Source organism: Apus apus, chromosome 4, assembly GCF_020740795.1.
Source record: "Apus apus isolate bApuApu2 chromosome 4, bApuApu2.pri.cur, whole genome shotgun sequence".
NCBI classification, from domain to species: domain Eukaryota; kingdom Metazoa; phylum Chordata; class Aves; order Apodiformes; family Apodidae; genus Apus; species Apus apus.
In genome coordinates this window covers 76,193,746-76,220,500 of record NC_067285.1, presented here as the reverse complement: position 1 = coordinate 76,220,500, position 26,755 = coordinate 76,193,746, and the positions used below count along the sequence as shown (strand labels likewise).

Here is a 26,755-nt window from a genome sequence, read left to right as displayed (position 1 = left end):
TCTAGAATACTCTCTATTATGCATGAAGATCAGGAAATACTTTGTTGATTCTCCTCTCTCTGATAATAACAACTATTATCAGTTCATTAAGTGTAACCACTACCACAACATTTTATGTTGATTTTTCAGTTTCTACCTTTTTAAAGCAGAGCATGTCCCAGCAAACATTATTTTTACAGTCTGTCTCTTTACAACCCTCTCATCAGAACCAATTTAAATGAGCATTTTTTGTCTAAATATTACCCACTCAGATCATTTTATAACGGCTACCAAAATTAAAAAGCAAGTTGCAAGTTAAACAATTATAAAATTTATAATTATCAACTTCCTAATATTCCAAGCATCTTCAGTTTCTGAAGCCTGGCATATTAACTAGTACAAAGTGGTGTAGCAGGGCCTGGAGCTGCATACCTCATCCATGAGAGCATAGGTAAAATGACAGCCTGACACCTGAAGAGCTTTAAGAAGTTTGCCAACACAGAAGCTTTGCTTTGAACTTATGACAGAAGGGAAAGACTGACACAGGGAGCACAACATCAGGAACTTGCTCTCAAAGACTGGGTTACTACTGCTTCCAAGAAGGTGCCAAAGGAAGAAGCTGCAGAAAATGCAAACTAGAGTCTACGAATTAGGAAATGAACACTTCATACAACTCAAACACACACTATTGCACCTCGTACAAATTTCTCCACTATTCTATTCCACTTTTTAACATGACCAAGTTAAAAATATCCCTACTGCCAAATTATTATAAGACTTTACTCTGAAAACTTCATCTGCACAGTAAGACCTATCAAAATACATAGGAAGTCACATAAATGGGGGGAGGGAAAAAACTCTAAATGTTTCTAGAATGCCTTTCAGCAACGATTGAGAACTTGAAACAATTGTCCCAGCTTTACTGCTTACGTGCAAAGAATTCAACTCTGCTGTTCAAATACCAAGGTAAGACATACAGAGAGAGCACACAGAGCCCCAAATCAAAGTGTAGGGGGAAAAGTGCCAAAGTGTATATCCAATGAATACCAGGACGTGCCTTACACAGCGATACCCAGCTGTTCATAGAATAACCAGCACACAGTAGGTTCTCACTTGCAGGTTACTGAAGCATCAGTTTGTGACAAACATTAAGTGTGGAAGAGAGCACAAGAGGAAGCATAAACAAAATTAACAGAAAAAAATGCAGGCAAATTTAGAAAATAAAGTGGCTCAGAACAATACAGTCTTGTGAGGTCGAAGATCAACAGCTTCAAGTGTCTTTTGTGGTTGAGGATTTGTATAGGCTTGTTCCTATATTCATTACTAAGGAGGGGGGAGACAAACGAGGTATACCCCAGGACTACTTAAAGTATGTAGCACAGGGAGAGCAGTGGTATTGTAAACCACTCACAGATAGGATGCCATATAGATTTGGGCAAAGACAGCCTATTTCTAGAAATATTGCAATACATACTGTGCACAACATCTACTATTGTCAGGCAAAGATTTTCTGACTGACATACCAATACTCAACAGAAGCAAACAAGAAAAAAGCTCAATTTTTCTGGGCACTATATATCTTTAATTTTCACAGGTGTTGCAGAGAGATGCAAAGCCATTTTGTTTCAAGCTGTGATTTTCAAGCTTACTGAAGATTTCTGAGAGCAGAACTGCTTCCCATTTTAATAATTCAGAGTACTGACTAGGAAGTTTACATATGCCTGCCAGCCAAAGAGACAAGCCATCAAAATTAAACCAATTAGCCAGTGTAAGACTTATCTTAGAAAGAACGATAGTGACAGTTGGTGGGTTCTCTAGAGACTTATTTTACTTCACAAAGGCAAATTTCCTATAATACACTTTTTTTTTTTTTATTTTACATTACAGAATATTGAAGTTTCCTTAAGTAGAGAAACAGTACTGATAACTATCTGCTTTCAAATCTGTCATGCCAACATGTCCTTCATTCAAATAGCTGGTTTTGAAAAAAAGCTTCTCTGTTGCCAAGGGATACAGAACATAAAACCCTTCACCAGTCCATCAAGAAGAAAGGCGTCTGAAAGCAAAAATATCACTACATGTGAAAAATACTCATTAACTTAATTTCTTTCACAAACTCTGGACTATAAACCTGGACCTCAAAAAGGAGGTGCATGTCCTAAAACCCAAATGATTACCATTTAGGGATATCTTTAAGATGTTTAAAAGTCGTCTAGATCTGGTGCTTGGGAATACGGCTTAGCGCTGGACTTGGCAGAGTAGAGTTAATGGCTGGACTCGATGATCTTGAAGGTCTTCTCCAATCTAAGTTTTTCTGTGATTCTTTGTCTATTCTAACACAAATTAGCACCAGAAACATTCTTAATTTGCTTTTAAGGCTTTGTTTTACCTAGTTTAGTACTTTAAAATATGACACAGCAAATTTACAATTCAACACTGGACATAATTTCACTGACAGCAAATGATTTTCCACTGTCACACTTGGAACTGTTCATTTTAGGCAAGAACTGCTACATACTTGTTTTGGAGAAGGCTCCATGTTTTTAGACTGGAAAGGGGAGATTTTGGGTAAGCAGGGAAGATGACAGAATCATAGAATGGCTAGGGTTAGAAGGGGCCTTAAAGAACACCTAGATCCCACCCCTCTGCATGGGCAGGGATACCTCACACTAGATCAGGTTGCTGAGGGCTCCATTCAACATGGCGTTGAATACTTCCAGGGATGGGGGTTCGGGTCCTTTAGATGGTCATGAACCTGCTCTTTTCTTACAGTGGGGAGACCTTTCTTTTCAGAGTCCATGCCTTTGCCTTTTATTAACTGGGATGGTGTGACCAGAACCCTTGCTGGTGAAGACTGAGGCAAAATAGTGACTTGATTATATGAAAGAATTAAGTCAATCTTCAGCTTTAACCTTGCTGACCTGCACCCTCCTCATTTAATTAAGACGTTCCCAAGAAGAGCCCATTATCTCCCTCTCTTGTGTAACAGCAGCCTTACTAACCAAACCTGTGAGCCAACATCAAGTGAGCAACACAAGCAGAATGATACTTCTAACACTGTTTATGTGGGGAGGAGACTCCGGATCTTCCAAATGCGTAGATTTAGGCTAGACATTAGTAAGAAATTCTTCACTATGAGAGTGGTGAGACACTGCAGTAGGTTTCTCAGGAGAGTTGTGGATGCTCCCTTCCTGCAAGTGTTCAGGACCACGTTTGACAAAACACTGAGCAATCTGGCATAGTGGGAGGTGCCCTGGCCCAAGCAGGGGAGCTGCACTAGAGGATCTTTAAGAACCCTTCCAACCCAAACCATACTATGATTCTATGAAGTTGCAGAGATCCTCAGTTTTCTGTATGTAAAGGAGAGGTGCCACAGAAGAACAGCGAAATCAGGTGACAAGCGGCGACCGGGTGTGTAAACACGCAGGGTACTCCCCCTCACCTGGGCATCCACCCTTTCGCGGGAGGAGGACAGTCAAGCTGAGGGGTCCGTGAGGAACCACCATTCCTGTCCCTCCTCGCCCTCCGCCCGCAGGACGAAGCGCTCCGGCTGCCGAGGGCGCAGCAGCCGCTCCGCGGGCGGGCCGTGCGGCCGGGCTACCTCCCCCTCCCCCTCCTCCTCCCTCCCCCCCCCTCCTCGCCGCTGTCGGGCCGGAGCCGCCACCTTGGCCCCGCTCACCCCGAGGCCAGCGGGCAGGACCCAGAGGCCCGCCCGCCCGCGGCCCCGCCTGTCACGTCCCGCTGCCGCGTCCCCGGGCCGCAGGGAGGGGAGGCAGCCCCGCCCCGCCCCGCCCGCCCCGCCCCGCCCCTACCTGCCGGGCGGCCCCGCCCGCCGCTCCGGGGGGCGCTGGCTCATCCTCCCGCCGCCGGGCGGGCGCGCGCAGGCCGCGGACACCGGCCCGGCCCAACGGTCGCTCCGCCAGCGGCCCCGCCCCTCGGCCTGGGGGCGGGGCTTCCTGCCGGAGCGCCGGCGTCAGCGTCCCCACGGCCACTTCCGGTTCCCGCGGTGCTCTGCCGTCACCGGTCCCCCCGGTGGCCCCCCCCCGGCCATCCCGGGAGGAGGGGCCGCTGGGGCGTCCCCGCCGAGCGCAGGGCCTGGGCCGGCGCTCCGAGCCCGCCCGCCTTCCGCGCCGGAACGGCTCCGCCGAGGCGGGAGGCCCGGCTCGCTGCGCAGAAACGGGCGGTAACGGGGGAGCGGGACACCCCCGCGGTGCAGAACGGGGAGGAGCCCGTTTCCCAGGTTACAGGTACCGCGCAGCCTCGTGCCGCTTCTGACCGAGCCGCTGCCGGCGGGGACCCCCCGCGCCGAGGCCGGCCGGGGCAGCGTGCAGGCCCCGGGACACAAGTGCCGTGGCAGGTTAGGGGCGTTGGTTTTCTCAGGGAAAAGGGATGACTTACTATGCTGGCAGGTCCCCTGACGCCAGAGCGCCCCGCGGCTGACGCGCAGCCCCGGCGGAGCCGCAGCTGCCACCGGGGGCCCCGCTGCTCCGGGCAGCCCCGGCCTGCCGCGCCAGCCCCGGGGGACGCCTCCCCCTGCGGCTCTCCCGGGGAGGCCCCTGGGCGGAGGGCGCCGCCGGTGCCGGGCTGCGCGGGCTCGCGGCCCGGGGCTGGTTCGTACGGGCCTAGAACGGCTTCATGGTTTTTCCCCTCGAGGCCGGTAACCGCCCGCGCCGCGGCTCCCGGCGCCGCGTTACCGGGGAAGCGCCGCTGAGGCGGGCAGGGCGGGCGGGCGAATTGGCCGCCCCGCCCAATGGGAGCCGAGCGAGCGGGCGGGCGGGCGGGCCCGCCAATGGGCCTGAGGGGCGGCCGGGAGGCCCGGCGGAGCGGGCGGGCGGCGGCGGCAGGTATGCCGGGCTGGGGACGGGACGGGACGGAGCAGGCGGGGCCGCCCTGCTGCGGAGCCGGCGGCAGCGGCTGTCCGGGCTGGGTTGGTGATGGGCTCGCTTGGTCGCCCCAGGGCGAGGGCTCCTCGGCGCGCCTCTCGCCCGCGCCGGTCCTGCCCCAGCCGTGCGGAGGCGGCGGCCGGGCCGGGCGGGGCGGGCTGAGTGAGGAGCGCGGCCTGGCCGGGCAGCACCTCCTGCCCGCGCTGCGGCCCCGGGCACTGCGCTCGCTGTCCGCCTCGGGCGTGCCCTGTGCGGCTCGGGGCCCGGCTTGTGTCCCGGCACAGAAGCCGCGTTCGTGCGTGTCCGTGATGGATAAAATGATTCCTTGCCTGGGGCTTGGAAGGCCAACGCCCTGTCAGCGCTGAGATCGTTTCTCAGGAATTCTTCGCCATGCCATGGTTAAAAATAAGCCATCTAACTCGTACAAAATTGTCTGACGGCACTGTGCCTTCTTACGCATAGGCGATCTCAGCCGCTTACATTTGCGCAGCCCTAAGCTACACCTCATGTGGCTGGTGTAGCTGTAGTACAGCACAGGTTATTTCATAAACAAAGCAGTCGTAGGAAGAAAACTTAGCCAGGTGAAGTTAAAATTGTGTCCCACCTGCTATGCTTTACCGTTGCCTTAGAATACTGTGTTAATACTGAAGCTTTCCTTTTTTAGGAGTGCAGCTTCAAATTAAACTATATTTCTGTAGGCAGAAATAACCCTACAACAAGACATTACAGACTTGTCATTTTCACTTTTTTCTTTCCTGGTAGTTATCCTTAGTCTTAGTTTTTTTCCTAAGTCCTATTTTGCAGAAAAGATTGCTTTGGTTCTCTTGAATTTTGCCTTTTTATACTAAACAAGCTTATTCCTATTAGTCAGTTTCTGTGGTATGGGTCCTTCACCTTCCTGAGATTTTTTAGCAACATTTTTGTTTGGTGTATGGTAATTCTATGGCAAAAATATTTCCAAATCAGGGAGATCTTCATGTGAGATGTGTGTAAAGTATGAATCTAAGCTAGCAGGGTCTCCTGTTGGAAGGAAGCTGGGTACAGTGAAGTGCAAATGCTGTCAGTGCCCTGAGGTGAGGCTTGGGTGCAGAAAAGCTTAGGCTTATGGAAACTTTCTTAGGGTATGGAAGTTCTTTCTACTGTGGAAGAAAATTACCTGTTAGTGCACCATTAATTTATTTTTATGATGATCTTTTTGGTCTTTGTTTTTCCAATTCTCCTTGCTTTTCTGGCACCTCTATATCATCACACCTTCCTCAGCTCACTAGCATCTTATTTTTGTCAGTGTTTTTTCATATAGAGCCTTAAACACCATCAACATCACTGAGTAGTGATTGATCTCCAGAGGTAGTCAGGTGGAAATAAACTTTCAGTAAGAATTAAGCTCACACCTTTCTATATTGAATAATTATTCTAAAGTTGATGGGGATCTCTTGAATTCAGTCTCATTTTTAGTAGTGACTAACTTACAAAATACTGCATGTAGTGCTTCTTAACAAACAACATTTAGGACAACATTTTTCCCTCTTCTATCATAGTTCTTGCAAGTGAAGCTGAATGAAAGACTGTTAATCAAGGCCTTTAGCTTTATATGGTCTTCACATACTAGCTGAATCAGATATGACACTACTTTATTTAAAGATAAAAAATGCTTTTTCTCTACTATCTGTGAAAATGAGAGATGAAAACATTTTAACCAATCTATCCCTTTTTCTACACCAAGTGAGCTAACTGTATCAAAATAGAATGGAGATTTAGAGTAGGTGATTTACAGAAAAGCTACAAAACATGTGATGTAACTGAGGAGACAAATGCATCGACATTTTGAGGAGAAAAAAAAAAAAAGTAACATGACCTGGCAGGCTAGATGACTGATTATGGCTAATTAAATCTGTTTTTTTGCCTAGTGCTCAAGGAAGGATGCCTTAAGAAAACAACTATGGATAAATACATTAAAGTGCGAAAGATTGGAGAAGGCTCCTTTGGGAAAGCAATTCTTGTCAAAGCTAAAGAAGATGACCAACAGTATGTTATTAAAGAAATAAATATCTCTAAGGTGAGCGATTATTATTAATTAATGATTTGTTCATTTGTATTCCTGTTCTCAAAAATCATTATTTTCTTTCTGAAGATGTCAAATAAAGAGAGAGAAGAATCAAGGAGAGAAGTTGCTGTATTGGCTAACATGAAACACCCAAATATTGTTCTGTATAGGGAATCATTTGAAGGTAAGATTAATTCATAAAGTAGAACCTGAAATAGTGATAGTGACTGTCTATGCATGTATTTTAAAAGTCCATGGCTTTCCCTCTTTATCAGTCTTTCATACCTTTATTACTTGCTTCAGTTCTTTTAGTTATATTTTTTTCACAATTCCCTTGCACGTTTAAAAAGAATAGTAATAATTTCAGAAGCGCAACAGTTAAACAGAAATATTCACATCTCTTCCTTACGTGCTGCAATTTTGATGCTTAGATGAGAGGTTTATGTTCTTTTGTTGCACCAGAGATACAAGTCTCAAGTCTCCTTGAATGCTTCCATATACTCAAATGACTTGAATGCTTAAGTATGTTAAATATGAGTATGGTCTATATTTGTGTATTGATAACCTAGCAAGAACAATTTTATCTCCAAGTTTGTGGTCTTAAATGCAGTCTTCAGTAATTGCAATCATATAATTGCTTTCAGAGCTGGAAAGATAGATGGAACTATTTGCTTCCTCAAGCTATGGAAGAAGGAGCAATATAATTCTACCTTGTTTTCACAATGAACGTCTTGAGAAATGAACAGAGCACATAAAAGATGCCAAGAGCCTGTCACATGCATTATAATGCTATTTAAAAACCTAATAATATTTGATACACTGTTTAAGAACACTGCTCTTTTCTCCTTACCTTCCTTTCTGCTGATTTTCCTATGCCTTTTTATCAGTGGCTTTTCTTTTTTTTTGTATTGGTTAAATTCTAATTTTGTGCTGTAGTCATATTGCACAGCCACAATTTTCTGATTTGTAAATCTGTGGTTCTGTCTTCTCTGTAATAGAGACCCATGTTTTTAAGGACCTTTTTCTCATGATGTAGATCCTGTAATCTGTAATTCAAAAGACTACATGTTGCATCTTTATTAATAAGATCTCTTTATTAAGAGAGCTCTGTTTTTAGGGTATGTGCCCTATAGGATGTTTGAAAGCGGATTGAAGAACAGTTTTATACTGCATTCATAAAGTGACTACTCTTAATTTCATAGTGGTTTTCAACCCCATTTGGGGGCATTGGTTTTACAGGTGTTATTTTTTTTCTCTCCGTATCAAAGTAGTCCAGTATTAACAGAAATGGGAAGCTTAGGTTGTGAAGCTCAAAATAATAAAAGCATATTTGCTTGAAGTTTGAAAAATAATAATAGATTAATTCAGCTTCAGACATAATAAATTATTACGTCTGAAGCTGCATGTGAAAAGGTGATTTTTTTGCATGTACTGTGAGCGCAGTGAGGATGCATGGACAGTTATGTTAAAGATGGGTCTTTTTTTTTTTCTTTTTGAAATACTTTTTGCCTTATTTTCAGAAAATGGTTGTCTCTACATAGTGATGGATTACTGTGAAGGAGGAGACTTATTTAAAAAAATAAATGCCCAGAAAGGAATCTTATTCTCTGAAGATCAGGTAACAGCAAACTGCTGCTGCAGTGTTTTGTTGCATGATACTTTTTAAGTGAGTTTTAAGTTATTTTAATTCAGTTTGGTAGATATGGTTGCTTATGAAAAAGGGGTTTCTCAAATTGTGATTCTCGTTGGCCATCAGTCACAGTAATATCTTTAAAAAAAAAAAAACAAAAAAAACCCACCAACATAGCTGGAAATCCTGGGTATGTTAATAGGGATTTTGTCTGTATGTGTAAGATGCTTCTTTTTAAAAAGTTGATTCTCTTGCAAAGTAAAACAAATCTGAGAAGTGAAAAATACTGTGACTGTTTTGAAACCTTTGAAATACTTCTGTTAAAAAGATACAATGGCATAGGATTTTTGATTTGTAATACTGATTTCTGCTTATTGAAGGACAAATTAAGATACTTCATAAATATATTAATATGAAGTACAACAGTGCTAAGTTTACATAATTTGAAAGTTGAGTTTTTCATTAGAAAAAAAAAAAAATTTTATTGGAAGTATACCAGCAGATTTTTTTTGTTCCATTTTACGGGTTATAAAGTTATTTGTACTGTGGGAGAATCTGGAATTAATGAGAGGGTTTTGTATACAGGTTTGATTAAGTTAAGTTAAAATAGGTTATGTAGGATTCTTTTTGTTTGTTTGTTTGTTTGAACTGATGTATATTTCCTTGTTTATAAATGGTTTCTATGCTTTTGTGTCTGCATCTAGTAGGATCTAAATTCACCTGTGGCTGGAAAGGCTTAATAGTATATTAGGTCTAATGATGGTATTTAGAATAGGGTAAAATTGTGTAAATAAATTGTAAATATTTTCATTTTTCTAATTTAAGCTCACTATTACAAGAAAAACTTACAATGGGGAAAATTACACCTTGCATTATGCTGTAATTTTGACGTGTACGCACCTTTTAAGTTGGGAATGTAAACCCACTATTAACATGGAAAAGTTATTGCTTTTAGTCCTTTTCTTATATTGTGGTTTTTATAAATTTACCAAAAAAATGTATTGACTTGTTTATAATCTTCTAGCTATATGTTGTTAGTTGCTTTTCTTATTTAAATCAGCTTTGTACTTTTTTGTTTTTATGGTAAAATACATAAAATTACTGGATGATAAAGTGCTTCTGTAAACATCAGTATGGCTTTTGAGGACTCGTATTGATTGACTTCAAGATGACTTATGTCATCTTGGTGTATTGGTTACAGCAAAAGTGCAGTCTTTACGATCCAAGTTCCATGTTCCATTTTAGCCAATCAAATTCATATTGCATAGTTTTGTTAGCTTTAGAATAAGCAGCGAAAGTAGTTGTCTCGGGCTTAATATCTAATCTGAGTAATAGGCTTCTTTCATGAGAAAGTTTGCACTAGTGACAGTACTGTTAGGTTTATATTCCATGGTATAAATGAAGACAGGTTTGTGGGAAGAGAGTGAAGTCTTGTATTATTATAAAATCAGTTTTATAATTATAAATCTTCAGTTATGTAACTGGGGAAGCTTTCAGATAAATACCAACACTGATGTTGCATTTTCTTTTATGCATAGATTCTGGATTGGTTTGTACAAATCTGTTTAGCACTAAAACACATACATGATAGAAAAATCCTGCATCGGGACATCAAGTCACAGGTATGTAGGTAATTATTTTTTGACTAAATTACTGCCAATGTGATTACAATCTTCTGCTGTAAGTTGGCAAATTATGAAAATTAGTCTTTTCATGTAAATACTTCTAATACTGGAAACACTTTTTTCTTCATAATTGTCTGAAAGAGGTTTATAATACGATATTTGTGCAAACACGAGGCTATTTGATGAAGCTGCTTGAGTATATTTATTTAATATCATATATTTATGTGTGGGGACAGAAAATAGTATTTTTTAGAATGTGTAATCATTTTTTCTTTAATTTTTATTAAGTAGTACTAGCATAAGTCTGATGTTTCATAGTAGTCAATAACAATACTGCTAGTGGCTTCAGAGGGATTGAATGGTAAAAATCTTTATTCTTCCCAAAACATGTTGAGAGCAAAGAGTGTGCAATTGTACGACTGTTTTAATTAACAGACTTCTTAAAATTTCTATATCAAGAATATATTTTTGACGAAGGATGGAACAATACAGCTGGGAGATTTTGGAATTGCCAGAGTTCTTAACAGGTAACTCCTTTGCCATGCTCTTTTCTCTCACTTAATCTAAATTGCTTTAGTCTAGGAAAATACAGTGTGTGCACTTCATGTGAGTTAACTAGTTAACATTCGTTCTTATTTTTTCTTTAGTACTGCTGAGTTGGCTCGCACTTGCATAGGGACACCGTACTATTTGTCACCTGAAATATGTCAGAACAAACCTTACAACAATAAAAGGTACTAATAAGCATTCTATTAAACGATTTGGGTAAGGAGAAGAAAGTGAGTTCTCCAGAAATATGAAGCTATCCTATTCATATGATGAACCGCCATCGGTTCATCTCTTACCGGAAAGGTATGGAGTCTCACTGTACAAGAGGGACCCTCGTCGTTCTGTGCAGTACAAAACTGTACGATGGAGAGATGACATAGTTTAATGTTCCCAGTTATAGATCCAGTTGTATTCTAAATCGTGGCACTGCTTTTGCCTATGTTGTACTGCCTTAATTTATGCAGCGTGACTGTGAAACTGTGATAGAGATGAAATCACAAACACAGTAATTGGGTTCTCTAGGCACATGCGTAGATACATGGATCAGCTTGCTTCAGATAACAAAGTCATGCAGATACTTTGCTTATACGTTTGCTGACCTAGTAGTAGGATGTATCTGGTAACAGCATCCCTAATGTAATTGACATGGTCATTATCAAGTTAACTCTTGATGCTTCACTCAGCTGCTGCATCCATTGCTGTGTGTGTCTTATGCTAAATTAAGAGTTTCTTATAAGAATTCTTAAGAGTTTCTTGTCCCTCAATTTCTCCTACAGGGGATTTATTATCCAATGTTATTCTAACCAAATTCTGTAATCCTATAAGGGAGTAAGGTCACCGCTAAATGGAGTAAATTTGCTTTAAGAATTTTATTTGCTGAAGTGGGTGGTGGTTTTAGGGTTGTTTTTTTGTGTTCATTTAATTCAAAGACCTCAGGCAAATGTATAAAACTGAAGGAAAAAAAAAAAAGCTTTTGTCCATATTCTAATCTAATTTCTCCAGCTGGTGTGGTTCAGATTAAAAGGTCTAAATAAAAACTTAATTCAAAATAACCCAACCCCATCTGGTTTTCAGGTTGGTTTTATTTTCGTTACTGAACTTTTTTTGTTGTTTTTTTTTTTCTGTGTCAAGGGGTTGTGGTTTGGAAAGAGGGAGGGTACGAGGGACCTTGTACATAGTCAAAATATACAACCTTTTATTTTCAAGCAGAGACTCCTCAGGTCTAAGTTACTTGCCAATGTTACACCTAGAACTAATACTTCAGTATGTTTTTTTTGATACAGTGATATCTGGGCCCTTGGCTGTGTTCTCTATGAAATGTGCACGCTTAAACATGCCGTGAGTAGAAACTTCTCACTTCTTTAAAAGAATAGTGATTTCCATCAGGCATTTTTCATGATGTTACACAGATGTGTTTCAGTTGATAGAAGACATTCGTTCTGACTGTTTAAAATTACCTTCAATGTTTTAATCTCTTAGTATACTGACCAACATTTTCCATCTCTGTTTTGGTTCATTCATGCCAATCTCTCCAGAAACTTTTGCACTGTATAGTTTTGAGTGAAGGTTTTTAATGAAGTATGTTAAGTGAGAAAAAAAATTTTAGGTGCTGTAATAAATGATACTGTGAATGTTGTTCCTTTCTTTCCAAAAACTTTGTTTTCATTGAAAGTCTGAATTTGAACTGTCAGTTTGTGTGCAGATGGATTAATGCATTTGATTTTAGAACAGAAATAGTTCTTTGAAAAAAGTCCAAAGGTGTAAGAGCTGCCTGTGTGCATGTTGCTTTGAGTAATACGTCTTTATCATCAATTTTCCAGTTAGGAAAGGCAGAAAAAATAGTTTATATTTTTATTGTGGTTTTTTTAGTGTTGTTTTTTTTCAATAGCTATTTTTATTAAAAGAAAAAAGATTAAAACATGAAAACTGGAAGAAATTGTCAAGGGATAAGGATTTCACAACAAGCTTTTGCAATTTCATGTTGCTTGGTCTTTTATGTGGCAGCAGCTCTGACAATGTTTCCTTTCTGAGAGTTGATGAGAATAGATTTTCCATGAACTGGGTGATATGGTTGTTGTTTTTTTTTTTTTGTACAAAGGAATTGAAATGATGTGCTCTGCTTCCTGAGATTAAGCCTAAGTCTAAGCATTCCTTTGGATTTTACATTGAAAGAGTGTGAATGCTTTACATTCTTTTAGTTGAAATTTAGTTCATTAAAAAGGGGCAGAAGGCTTGTGATGATTGAAAGTGTTTGGGAGAGGAGATCAAGCATATAATTATTTTATCCTTAATTATTTGTCATTGTTACTCTGGATCTGGAGGGAAATTATTATTTGTTAGTCAAATTTATATCTTTGTAGTATGAAATATCTGTATTATGATGTATTTATAATCTGAATACTTGGCAGCAGATTATTTTAAACTACTGATACAAACTGTTGATGGCTTTGAACATTTGTTTTGGTATATTGAGGCAAGGGAAGGTGTATTGGTTTTTTGTTGTATTCTTCGTCTTTCTATATAGCTTTACATGGGGACAGGAGTAATAAGTAGTAACTTTTCTTTCTTATGTGATGCAGTTTGAAGCTGGTAACATGAAGAACTTGGTACTGAAGATAATCTCTGGACCTTTTCCTCCCGTTTCTATGCATTACTCCTATGACCTACGTAATCTTTTATCACAGTTATTTAAAAGGAATCCTAGGAATAGACCATCGGTAAACTCCATATTGGAGAAAAACTTTATAGCCAAACGGGTTGAAAAATTTCTCACACCACAGGTATGGGGTTAGTTTGTTTTTTGCTAAAAATATCACAGTACTTTTCTTTATTCTAACTTTCGTGCACAACATGAGAAACTGGAGTCGTGGTATTTCCTAGAGCTTTTATAGAGACACTTTCAGTTGAGGAAAACAGTTCTGTTCATGTCATTTGACATCTATGCATGTCCTTTGAACATAAATCTAGTGAAAAGAGATTGAGATTGACAAGTGAATACTAGTACAGATAAAGATACATAGGAAATGAATGCAAAAGGACATCTCTCTAAGTATAAAAAATTCTCATGGATTCTAACTCACAACTAAAAAAGCTTCACAAGAAGGCAATATGTCATTGGAATGTCAATCGTATATGAAATAGACTTTCAGCTAATAATAGTTCATACTGAAGTCTAAGTTAAGCTAATATTCTAAAGTCTTTAGAGATGAGTTTGTTCTAACTTTTAAAGCCGTAATAGTTTGATCGGATTTTATTTTCAGTAGCTAGAATGGATATGAAATTTTTATTTTATGTCAGTGGAAGTTAATTAGTAATAGACTGCTACCACATGATGGTACTAATTTTTCCTAGATTGAGTATGAAAACTTGCACATTGTTTTTCCAACTGTATCACTAACAAGTTTGAGTTGCTACCTTATCTTAAAATAAGTAAAACCCCCACACCCAGAAAGCACCTTTTACTGAATGTATCAATCACTGGTACATTTGTCTTCATCCAGAGGTGGTCATTCTGTGACACAGCTGTTATGCCTATTTTCTTTCAATTTCATCCATGGCTAATCTTGTTGTCATCTGCTTTCCTTAGTCTAAGCTTAAGAGATCTTCTGTAGTTGACACCTTCAACATGCTGCTACTGTTGCTGAAATACTGCTCTTAAATTACAGAGAATCAGTCTTCCAGTTTTATATACATTATTTTCATAGTTTTCATAGTTACTGAGTTACAATAAAGAGTGGATCTGAATTGGCATAATTCTTAAAAAAAAAAAAAAAAAAAGAGGGCTCTTGAAAGGTACTGCAGAGTTGTGTTTCTTTTCTGTCAGTTTTCTGTGTAATTATGGAAAAATCAAACTTCAGTTGTTACAACTTGCCACCCAAATAAAAGCTTGAAGATCACTGCAATACCATTTTTAGGCAACTGTTCTCATGTGTGACTTCTTGCTTACAGAATCTTTTGATGATGGACTGACTGTACAAGTTGAAAAGTTTCTAAACCATCATGTGCAGGCTAAGTTCTGCGCTTTGGTTCTTGGTTTTTGGTTTTTTTCCATTTTAACTCCTCAGCATCTGTTACAACTGACAGGTAGCCTCTAAGCAAGTAAAAATCATGTGCCTGGTTCAAGATTCTAATAAACACTGTTCTTTAAAACCTGGTAGTTTAGCAACTGCTTTGTTAAAATTGCTGTTAATTTTTGTCAGATCATTAAGTAACACATTCATGGCGTTCTCCCTCTGTAGAAAGGTGGTCTGTAGTATGGCCATTGTCTGTCTTCAAGTAGGTCTACTGGTGTTAAAAATACCCTTGCAGTTCCCATCCTTTGAATATGCTGTATGGGTAGCACCAGTTGTGGCACACAGATGCAGCAAGAAGTTTGAGAGCAGGGTGTTGCAAGTTTAGTAGTCCTCAATAGATATCTCATCTGTGAGCTCATCTGATTTCTCCTGCAGCCTGTTTAAGTTTTTATGATAAGTAAGAACTTTCACAGGTCTGTTACTTGTTGCAGAAACCTTCCTCTCTGTTCATTTGTACCCCACTTAGCATTGGTATTATCATTTGCTGCCCTTGTGTCTTTCTCTGCTTCTCTGCGAAATCGCATGTGGTATTCTAGACCTGTCACTTTATATCTCAGTCATCTTTTTATAGGCTAAAGAGCAAGCTTCTTTATTCTTTTTATTGAAGCTTCTCTACACTTTTAATTATCCTTGCTGTTCTTTTTTGAATGTTTTTCATTTCTGCTACATATTTTTGAGGTGTTGGATTCAAAATTACATACAGGATTCAGTATGATGGGAGATAATGGCCTATTCATGTTTCAGTGAGCGTTCTTTGTCTGGAATCCATTTTTTTTACTCCAGTAAGGCTGTTTTCCACATTTTATTGTGCTAATTTGATATGCCTGACAGCACATTGTAGATGTTGTACCTAGATAGTCACATATGTAGTCATCTTCCCATTTTGAAAAGGACAGAGAAACTAAACACAGCAAACATTTCTAAAGGATTTTTTTTATTTTATTTTTTTTACACAAGCTGTCTGAGAATTTGAAGTGAAATTTGGGAGCTATACAGAAATCATAGCTATGTCATTAATGAGGTAACACGTGCAACCCAGACTAAATGTCTGTTTTAAAATAATTTGAGTAGTTATGCCAAGAATATCTGAAAATAGTGAATCCAGCTTCATAATAATGTTAGTGATACTAAATAGAATGCATAAAGTTGAGTATTCATTTAAGTTACAGTAAATACTATTAGATAGTGCAAGTGGCACACCTCTCTGAGGAGTTCTTTCTAGCTTGAGGTGTAAATGCTGTTGGCTAACTGTTCAGCTTTTTGTTTAGCTTATTGCAGAAGAATTCAATCACAAAATCTTCCAGAAGATTGGATCACATGCTGCACCAGGTAAGTAAGTGTGTACAGTGCCTTTGCTTTCAGCTCTGGCAAGATGATGTATGTGGCTTTTTAAACTTTACTAATTTTGGCATATTGTTATACCTGATTCTAGAAGTTTCAGGAAAAAAGAGAGGGAAGCAATTTTCCTATCTGTCCCAGGGAGCTGGGTAACAAGAGTGCAAAAGATTCAAGTATAAACTAGTGCCCTGTAATACTTCAGGTGTACTTTTTTCTCTTGCGGTATGCATCACTTCCAAAATTTAAGGAGACTTTGAAAGACTTCAGCTACTGGAAATAATGTATATGTTGTTACTGTACTTTTTTTTTTTCCTTTACTAGTAACATCAGTAATAAGAAATACCATTTCATGCAAAAATGGGAAGTTTTGTTAGAGATTCCAAATTAAGTCCTGACTTCTGTGCAAAGCAGTAGAAATTCTACTACTAGTAGCAAGTTCATGGTCATCTTGTCAGGATGATCTTCTTTTGCTTCATTTTCCTGCATTATTTTACCCTTTTTTTCCCCAGATTTTCTTCCCCTTTATTTCCTGTGACAAGTGCTTTGGTGTCTTTGGATAATGTTAACTGCTGCCTTGCTTTTCTGTTGTAGCAGAGCCCTGCTGGCACAGAATCAAATCCACAATATTGGCATATTTTCAGAAACTCTACAGGGAAAGCAAAATCCCTGAAGGCCACTGAAGCTCTTCCAGGATTCATCTGCTGACATTAATGTTGCAGGTTGCAGTCCAGTGTCATTAGTGGAGGGAGGCTTGTCTCTCCATTCTATTAGGAAAACTTTTCCCTGGGTCCATGACAACTGGGTAATAAAGCATGGCAGCTGAATTAAGTTTCATTTCTCCAGTTTAAAGTGAAATGTTGAGTGTGAGAAGCTCCGGGCTTGTGTTCTGCTATTTCTTATCAAGCATGAGAATTAGATGAGCTGTTTTGGACATCTGGGGATATTGCTCTTAGGCATCATCTCCTGTGAGTGAAATGTTAGCAGTTCACCCGTTTTCACCCAGCTTTGCTTTTTCAGGACCTTAGGAAAGGGAAACAATGGCCAGCCTTTAAACTATGTTTGGTTTTGATTTTGTTGTGGTTTGTTTTTTTTTAGCTAAAAGACCAGCTCAAGAACAAATACTGACTTCAGTTGCACCAGCTCAGAAAATTACCAAACCTGCTGCAAAATATGGAGTGCCTTTAGTGAACAGGAAGTCTTGTGATGCATCTAAAAAGCCAAGTGAGAAGAAGCTCTTGGCTAAATCTAGACAGGTAAGAAGCTAAGTTACTTAAATTGAGCTCTTTTGCTCATATCTTATTTAAATGCTATGAAAATACTATGCATTACTTTTCAAAATGTCTTTTATGTGGACACATGGATCTGCAGAGAAAGTAGTTATAGCTTAAGTGCTTGGCTTGCTTCATTATTGATTGTTTTTAGTTTGTGGGTTTTTTTTTAATTTTGGTTTGGTTTTTTGTTTAGTTGGTTCTAATAAAATGATTTTTGGAGACTGCTCCCTTAGGTTTGGTTTTTAATTCCACTGCTGAATTAGATGTGCTTTCTGTGTTTTCAGTTCCTTTGTTGGTATTGACCATTCAGAAATATTGGATGTCTGTCAGGTATACCAAGTTCGTTGACAATGAATAGGAATCTTTGCATCTTTCTTCCTTGTTCAAAAGTAATCTCAAATTTTGAAAACAGAGAAAACTTATTTAGTTGTTTTCTGAAGTGTCGTCACTCAGAGAAACTGTAATTGAAAGAGTTTCCCAAACTTAATTCCATAAGCTAATGAGAAATAGTCTTCTGTATACCTTCATACAGTACCTTTGATTTTTATTCCAGTCATCTTCTCTATACGCCTTATTACATAAGCCTGTTTTTCTCTCTCTTTATTCCTTTAATTATTACATGACCAGGCCATATTATGATACAGCTAGTTGTTTTGAAGTATATCCACGTGCCAAACAACCAGCAATCAGGAAGCTCCCACTTCAGCAGGAGTGCTTACTAAAATTTTGTTCTGAATGAGTAGTATTTTTGTTGTGGGTTTTTTGGTGGGTTTTGGAGGGTTTTTTCTTTCCTTCTCCCCCTGACACTTCAGGTAACATAATACTAAGTTCTCTATCCATCTGTCAAATTTGAAAAGTGGATGGAAAATTATCCCTGAGGTATAACTTACCCTTGAGGTTCAAAAGTTAGTGGAGGTTTAGGGAAGAACTCCTTAATCACACAAGCCATGTTGGCTTGTGTTACATGGTTTGGAAAAAGAGCAAGAAGAAGGGAACACACAGGCTTCTTGTGAATCATTACGGGACTATGTGGTTTTTATGTTCTAAGGCTCGGTTGTGGGACCATCTTCTAGTCTGCTGCTCTTTATAATCAGTTTCATCAGCAAGCACCAATCCAGCTTACACAGAGAATCAAGTGACTGGGGAGAGACTGCCCGTAGGGCATCAGTAATGCTGCAATTCTAAGACATGTTTTTTGTGCAGATTGTACCTAGTGACAAGGGATAAGGAGTAGGATAGAAACAATAGCTATTCATCTCTTTGCTGTTGTTTCAGGGTAGTCTGAGCTTGCAGCTCTCAAGTGGCTTTTTAGAGTAGCATGTAACAATAATCTCCTTTGTTTAGTGATACTACTTAATTCACTCTTGTTGAGCTATGTTCACTGAAGTCTCTAAAAGCTTCTGTCTTCTGCAATACTTGACTTTAAAGTACTCATTTGATAGGATTCTTTGTCATCAAAATAAAGTACTGTGAAGCTCTGTGTTGCATGGTCAGGAAAAAAAAAAGCTTCAAAAATAACCATCACTTTTTAGGGAAGGCTGGAGTAAGCAGCATGGTTTATTATGTATATTCTTTACCAGGTGTTCCCATAGTGTTTGAGTTCTCCTCTTCTGTAGGTGACAAGAATCAATAAGCAAAAAAGCCTAAGAATAATGTAACAAATCTGTCCTCCAAATAAAATATCTTAATATCTAGGGACCCTAAAAGACTCATAATAGGAAGAGATTGTAATGTGGAATGATATTGCCAGAGAAGAAAAATTATGACAATAGATTTAAAAATTACTACCTTCAGCTTTCAGGGCAGAGCTTTTAGTAGAGAATAGACAAGTACCAGCAGCATTTTCCCTAGATTCTAGCAGTGCTTTTCGTTTAAAACTTTCTAAGGAATATATTTTTAAACCCCATTTGCATCTACTAAGTTGTGGATTTAAGATACTTTTTTTTTTATGATTATAATTTTTCTCTCATTCTGGCATCATGTTGTCTAATTTGAAGTTTCGTCTTTTATCCAGGCCTTTGCAACTCCAAGGAAGAAAATGAATCCAGGAGAAGAAAGGAGGAAAATGTTTGAGGTATCATGAAATCATCTGTTAATTTTCAAACTAAGCAAAAGAGCAGAGCAAGAAAGACAAAATAAAACCTTCAAACTTTTCCTCCTTATCTTTTTTCCCAAACTCTATGTGATGGTCATTTTAATTTTTTGTTGTTGTTAATCTTCATGGAGAAACACCAGCAATCGGAGCGCTAACCTATCTTGACAGAATAATGGCCCAGTAGTAAATACCAAATTGTATGCTTATTTTTCAGGAACCTTCAAAAAAGAAAAGGTTAGAATTGCCTGAAAAAGAAAAACGTCAGAGAGATCAGGTAGACAAGATTTTTGAGACTTACTTTTTCCACCCATAGTAATTTTAACGAAGTATCTTGTCGTGTAGTGTGTTAAATGTTGTGTAAGAATATGGACTAGTTCGATTTCTCAGTTATTGTACATGTTTAATCCTTATATGTTGCAGATCAGTTTACTGAAGGCAGATGAAATGAGAAGATCTGAAAAAGAAAGGGTAAAATATGTTTAAAATATGTTAATAGTGAAAATCAATCTTTACTTAGTGATTCCTTGAATTATGTTTTCCTGTATTGTTTTCTCCTTCAGATGGAACGAATAAACAGAGCCAGGGAACAAGGATGGAGGAATGTGCTTGGTTCAGGTGGAAGTGGTGATGTTAAGGTTGGCAGCAGATGCAGAAATCTGGTGTAGTCCTCACTACTTTCTTTATTTGGCATGATCTTTTCAGAAATACCTGCTCTCAGAGGTCAACTCTTGGGGCTGCCCATTATTAAACTGTGATTAATTTAAGAGAAGCTCTGTAACAGACTCTCATCCCTGGCTTTTTTGAAATCGTGTGCAATTTTCATTTTTTATACTTCCTAAATTTCTGAATCTCTTTCTGCCAGCAATGGTTTTCATACCCCACTTTCTTTTTTCCACTCCTGCTTTTGCTGCTTTTCCTGTGCTTAATCTATGCATGAAGAGCTTCTTTTGCATTCAAGTTTGTTCTTGAATTCTTCTGTTGGAATCTTTTTCCAGGTCGTCATATTATGATAGTGGACCTCTTGCCCAGTGTTAAGCACCTGCTTCTAGGCATTCTTTGTTATTTAGCAACATAAAAGATAATGCTTATATCTACTGATAAGTTGTACAGGAGGGGGGTGAAAAATCCTGAGTAAATCTAATAATTGTTTTTTCTGAAGGCAGTAAACTCTTAAGCCATTCACATCTTAAATAATTTAATCACATAATTTAATCTGATTTCTGTGACAGTTTCTTTTTGCCTGTTTGTGTGTGTCACAGCTCCATGGAAACGTAACAGTTCTGGGCAGTAGTTCTGTGAAGTTGTTTGAATATAAAGGTCTGGGTACTGTCTTCAGATAGAGCAAGTACAGGAATTTAAGTACTGCTTTGGGGTAAATCTGGCAATAGGCAATGGATTAAAAACACAGCTAGCTGATGTGGTGGTAGTGAGACTTACAAAAATACTTGGCCTGAACGTGTTTAGTAGGGTTTTTGTTAACAAAAGCTGGCTGAGCTGTAGTGTCAAAATTAATAGAGGCTTTATTTTCTGTTTGTTGTACAAGAATATGAGTTAACACACAAGGACTTGAGCAAGTTTCAGTAACTGCTTATTAAGTATATTATTTCAGAACAGACATAATTTTGATCTGTGCCACACATCATACAAGTAAAGCTTAAACATAAAAGCAAACTTAAGCATACCAGACTTAAAAAAGTACTAGGTGCTGATTTAGTGGAAAAATCAAAAAACATTTGGTTCCTGTGCAGGCACCAATACAAGCTTCCATACAACACAATACATCAACATTACCATGTTTGGATCAGAGCTATCTATATTCCTGAAAACAGTCATGTTTGTGATCAACTTTGAGAATTTTATTGCAAACTCCTGAGATACTGCAAACATAAAGTGTTCTGTTTCAGCTACGGCTGCATCAGTGCCAGTATTCTCAGTGATCTAGGGAAACAGGTTCAGTGGTTGTGTATATCTTCACTAACTGTAAGTAGCGTAAAATGTCGTGGCAAACCTGCTTAAAATTCATTTAAATGTCTTCTTCAGATCGGATAGTTTTGTACAAATCTTTCTGTGGGTTTGTAGGTTCCTTTCACTTCAGGTTTTCATATACTATATGAAAACTATATACTATATACATATATTACAGTGTTCTTTTCTCCAACACTGTAAACAGTGTATCCAGCAACTGCCTGACGATACTGTTGATTAGCATTGTTTAAGCTTTCCAATAATACAAGTCATATAGCCTCTTACAGAGGCACAGCAGGGTCATGCACTGTATGATTTTCTATTCCTGTTATCTTTGGGGTTAGTTGCTGGCACCTGTTTCTGAGGGGAAGTAGGGATTTGGTTTTGAGATTGTGGTTCTAGCAGGGTCTGTAACTGTTCTGCAGACTATTGATGAGCATCAGGTTTATAACATTTGCCTAGAGATTGATCATAGTATTTCTGTAAATAAGTCATGTTAAAACTGAGCTCTTACAGTAGCTGAAACCTTGAATAATGTCTAAATCAAGACTTGGCCTTCTATTTCTAGGAACTATAGTGTTGTGTTGGGGTTTTAACCCAGCCAGCAGCCAAACACCACGCAGTCTCTTGCTCACCTTTCCTCATCCCAGGGGGTGGGGGAGAGAACTGGAGGGGTGAGGGTAAGGAGACTTGTAGATTGAGATAAAAAACAATTTCATAACTGAAAGGAAATAAAATTAGGATAACAGTCATAATAGTAATAATAGAATACACTAATTATGCAAAATGCAGTTGCTCACTGCCTGCTAACTAGTGCCTAGCAATTCCAGAGGGTAGAAAATCCTGAAACCGCAGTCCTTAAAGAGAGCAAGAGAACTTCCCAGATGACCCTCATCTATATACTGAGCATGAAGTTGTATGATACAAAATATTTCATTGGCTAATTTGGGTCCATCTCTCTGGCTGTGTTTTCCCCCACCTTCTCGTGCATCTGTATGCTAGCAAGACATGGGAAGTTGAAAAGTCCTTGATTTCTTAGCAGCAACCAAAAACATCAGTATATTATCAACAGTCTTCTCATACGAAATCCCATACTGAATCCAAAACGCAGCACTGTGCTAGCTACTGTGAACTATTAGCTCTATCCCAGCTGAAACGAGGACATCTTGTATAGTAAATTATTTTCACTCAGATGAATAGCATACCTGCATGTCTATTTGAATGCTTGGAGAAATCTTTCAGTTAATATTCTGTCAAGGATTATGGGGAGCTTTTGATGGGTGTTGAGCAACTGAAACTCAGAACGTGAGCTAAATACCATTGTCAAAAATAATCTGCTCAAGGACAGATGAGTAAGCAATCTTAAATCTGCATTCACCTATTTAAATGTATTTTAAATACTTAAGACCACTCTGGAAGGAACATGGACACTATTGTTAAAGCCAGTTCCATAGATTGACTGCCATGGGCTACTTGATTGCTTCTACCAGGTTTAAATGGAACATTTTAATGCATGTGCTGACAACCTTAACCTTGTTTTGCCAGTTTCACATTTTTTCTGCATCCATCCTTGGCTACTGCTATCCACAGCTGCTTGCAACTTTTTTTTTTTTCATGTGAAGGTTCTGTAGGAATTCTAACTCTTTGAGAATAGCAGAGATAATTTGCATAAAGCAGTAGCTTGTGGTAGATGAGCCTCTGATCTGAGCTTTAGTAGAAATGCATCTTATTTTAGTGATGAAGCCAAACTATTGGTTGGTAGCAATGGGGATTCTCAGATAAATCTGCACTTAATGCCACAGAGCGACCTTAAATCTATGTTTAACTGTTCTCAGCTTCACGAAAAAACGGGTGTTTGGCTACAAATCACTCATTAGTACTTCAGTTAGTACTGCATCACTGATAGCTTTTGTGCTGAAGCTTTGATGTTTGGCACGTAGAAAGAACACCTATTTCCAGTTCACTTATGTGGAATTGTTGCTAATAATTTCCAAAATGTGTGACAGATATCTCATGTATAACTAGACTATTATCAGAGGGAAGTAAAATGCTGTGTTATTTTAGAGTGCTAACAGAAAACAAAGGTTTTAATTTAGCTATCTTGTCGTTTGTTGAAAGAGACATGCCAGGAGTAAAACTAGGACCAATTCAGAATTGTTGCAGGGCAAACTAATGTTTTTATTCTGCTTAAGAGGTGAAAATTGGAAATGCTTGTTAAAACCAGTATTTGAGATTTCCGCTCTATCCCTTCTGATTTCCAGGCACTATATTATGGCGGTGGAGGTGGTGTTGGTCCTTCTGTGTCTTCCAGAGGACAGTATGAACACTATCATGCCATTTTTAACCAGATGCAACAGCAAAAGGAAAACATTAGAGTAGCTGAAGAGAGGGAAGCCAAATGGAGGATGAAAGTACAAAGCCGAGAAGTTGTTGAAAGGTATGGCTACCTTCCATTAGAAGTTGCTGTGGTCTGCTTTAGATGAAAGTAATGAAAGTTACTGTACATATTTATCTACAGAGGAATTCCACCTGGAATACGTCCAGGAGTTCCTAAGGGACCTGCAGGTCATCACCATTTACCTGATGCTGGTGCAGTTAGGAAAAAAATGAAAAGATTGAAGGAGGTGTCTAAACAAGCCAGTGCAACCAGGTTGGACTATGATAATCCATAACTCTGTCCCTACATGTTAGATTCTTGTTCTGTGTCTTGTTTCATTTCGTAGTTGGACATTTCTCAAAATCACTTTTATCCATTGGTACTGTGCTGTCTGTTTGCGTGTTAGTCCCTCACAGACGACAATTCTTTTAGAACCAATGGAAAACTTGGCTTCCCTCATAGTGGAAAAAGCGGTTTACTAACAACTGTAACTAAATTAAATTTCAGCCAAAATTCTTGGCTTAATGCAGTTGCAGATAATATTATAAGCCTCCTCCTTTGTTTTTTTCATAGTTCTACTTTCTGCGTTATCTGCCAAGATGCTTCCTTCTCCTGTCATCTCATTCTGACTTGCAGAATTTGCAGCAATAACGTAACGTGTTAAACACTGATACTACAATTCTGCAAGCTACAAAGTGTATTTTATTTTCCTTATACTAGTTGGGCTATGGTGAGCTAAAAAAAAACATCCTCCTGGTTGATGCAATCCACTACTGGAAGGTGGATTTTCCTAGCTGATGTAGGTGCAAATTTCCATCCTTGTCTGTTGATTCTCAATGCTTTGCATAAACCACCACAGCCTCTAAATCTTTCCCAGGTTAGGAAACACTGCCTCCCACATTTGACAATATTAAATGATAGTTGCCTACACCTGGGTAAATGGTTGTAAATGTGTTCAAATTGAGAGGAACTATAGTAGGGGGCTGCAAATTATGAGGAGTGTGAAGAGAAAGTAATTCAGTATTTCTCAAATACATTAACTTGGAAGCATTTAAGAACCAATGGAAAACTTGGCTTCCCTCATAGGGAAGAAGTTTCAAAGCAGGTAGATATCTTTTTTTTCTATTTATAAACTGAATTGCCTTTAGCTCTAAATTGAGGTGCTGTTTCGTAGCATTTAAACTGTAGTATCTGTACTTCTTTATCTAGGAAGAATTTTATTATCACAGCTAGTTGAGCACTTTATTTTCAGCTGGAGGTGAAATGTAAAGATAAGTTCATGATGTTGAGCTCAAACAAAGAATTCAAATAATTGCAGCTTTCTTAAGGATACATAATGTAGAGCACATATTAAAGAAGCTGAGAAATCCTCAATCTGCAATCTTCCCGATTACAATGCCATAACTAACATAAAGCTAAGTATGTTTGACATCAAAAACTTGAAAAATTGTTGCTTGGACAGAAATGCTGCCCAGAAGAAATGTAGTTGAAATGTTTTAGCAAAATGTGTCACTTAGCCTTAGAGCAGGGAAAACCATTTCCCTAAATATCAGTTGAGACAAGTTTTTCCTGTCAATTTGGTTTGGGACAAATAGGCTTGCATTGTTTTTTTGTTTTGGTTTGTGTTTTCTTTTGCTTGGGGAAGCAGCTTTTCTCCAAAACCAATTGATTTCATATGTAATTAACAGTAAAAATCTTGTAGAGAGTTAAATACATGTACACAAAGATTACCAAGTGTTTGTTTCTTTACCAGTAACACCTAGGTGGATCATCTTGCCTTTTCGTAGCAGCTACAGTGTTTGTTTTATTGCATCAAAGTAGTTTTATCTCCATCTTCCTCCTAATGTACTGTAGCATATGGCAAGATTTTATTTCCTTGTTGCTTGGGGCAGGGGTTAGAGGAGAGGAAAAAACAATGTGCAATAGCATGCCAATTCATTTATTAATTACTAGCAATAGCTCCTGTATTGCAAAATGATTCTTTCTTTAACTGCCTCAGCCTGATGGGTTATTGCTATCAACTTATTCCAATTTCTTCCTGCTTGTTGCTGAACTCTCAATACTCAGTCAAATGCAGCTATAGGACCTTTGGAAAGAGGTTTGCCTCATCATTCTGCCATTTGTTAGAATACTTTACACTGTTTCTCAGTGTGTTTTTGTTTTGTTTTGTTTTTTAATAGAAAGCTTTATTTGACTTCATTTCTAACTTATTTGTCAGAAACTGGTTCCTTTACAAAACTATCATATGTATGTACTAGAATTGCCAGATGCAGTTGCAGTACTTCTTGTCTTCCTCAGCAGGTCCCTGACTTGGGTGGAATAGGTGAAAAAACCATCTTGTTCTGGCTAATTCTAGTGTGGTCCCTTTAAAAACAAAGAAAAATCTCTCAAGATCCCCCAAAAGGACGAGAAGACCCTGTGGAACTTAAAAATCAGTGCCCACCCTACCAAACTCAAACCTACTAGGCCCATCCTCCAAAAGGAGTTGTCAGAACACTCAGACAATTACTAGCACTGTACTAATTACCTAAGTGGTAGAAACTCCTATTCCAAACCTGGGTGAGTCTTGAAAAACTGCTGCAATATTGACCTTGCTGACTGGCTCATGCAGTGAGTTCTTGCACATCTCTGAAGGGAAACCTTGAAGGAGTCTTGTTTTTCCCAAACAAAAACAATGAGACAAACTGAGACATTTTCAGAAATCTCATTAAGATTGTGTTTTGACATTCATTTTTTGTTTTGATGACCAGGATCCGGAAGTACAACATCATGTTTTGTTTGGTTCTTTTGTGTTGTTTTTGGGTTTTTAAAAATTATTTTCTAACTTAGGTGAGCCTGTTTTCCTCCATTTTGTAGAAGTCTGACTTGTATTTTGGCTGATAAAAGGCATTTTTCTGAAGATGCCTTATTCATAGAAAGCTATGTT

The 26,755-nt window shown here is 38.9% G+C and overlaps 2 protein-coding genes across 28 annotated transcripts in view; one reads left to right on the top strand and one right to left on the bottom strand.

Annotated features, from left to right (window-relative positions):
- The window catches only part of CLCN3 (chloride voltage-gated channel 3), a 66,185-nt gene extending 61,712 nt beyond the window's left edge, over positions 1-4,473 (bottom strand). For 4 of the 5 annotated variants that reach the window (XM_051616477.1, XM_051616475.1, XM_051616479.1 and 1 more), the window contains exon 1: positions 3,792-3,904. The gene's annotated coding sequence lies outside the window, so the exon portion shown is untranslated. Of the gene's footprint in view, positions 1-3,791; positions 3,905-4,377 lie in introns of those variants that run through there. The other variant, XM_051616476.1, reaches the window with a different exon arrangement.
- NEK1 (NIMA related kinase 1) overlaps positions 3,996-26,755 on the top strand; it is a 48,056-nt gene continuing 25,296 nt past the window's right edge. For 4 of the 23 annotated variants that reach the window (XM_051616470.1, XM_051616462.1, XM_051616455.1 and 1 more), the window contains exons 1-17: positions 3,996-4,336; positions 6,770-6,918; positions 6,994-7,090; positions 8,427-8,524; positions 10,075-10,158; positions 10,621-10,688; positions 10,809-10,895; positions 11,994-12,048; positions 13,290-13,490; positions 16,052-16,112; positions 17,217-17,374; positions 19,407-19,466; positions 19,702-19,761; positions 19,908-19,955; positions 20,048-20,122; positions 23,714-23,889; positions 23,971-24,102. In XM_051616470.1, the coding sequence (XP_051472430.1) occupies positions 6,802-6,918; positions 6,994-7,090; positions 8,427-8,524; positions 10,075-10,158; positions 10,621-10,688; positions 10,809-10,895; positions 11,994-12,048; positions 13,290-13,490; positions 16,052-16,112; positions 17,217-17,374; positions 19,407-19,466; positions 19,702-19,761; positions 19,908-19,955; positions 20,048-20,122; positions 23,714-23,889; positions 23,971-24,102 (1,577 nt within the window). In that variant the 5' untranslated portion in view covers positions 3,996-4,336; positions 6,770-6,801. Of the gene's footprint in view, positions 4,337-4,808; positions 4,824-6,769; positions 6,919-6,993; positions 7,091-8,426; positions 8,525-10,074; positions 10,159-10,596; positions 10,689-10,808; positions 10,896-11,993; positions 12,049-13,289; positions 13,491-16,051; positions 16,113-17,216; positions 17,375-19,406; positions 19,467-19,701; positions 19,762-19,907; positions 19,956-20,047; positions 20,147-23,713; positions 23,890-23,970; positions 24,103-26,755 lie in introns of those variants that run through there. The other 19 variants (XM_051616458.1, XM_051616453.1, XM_051616450.1 and 16 more) reach the window with 10 other exon arrangements.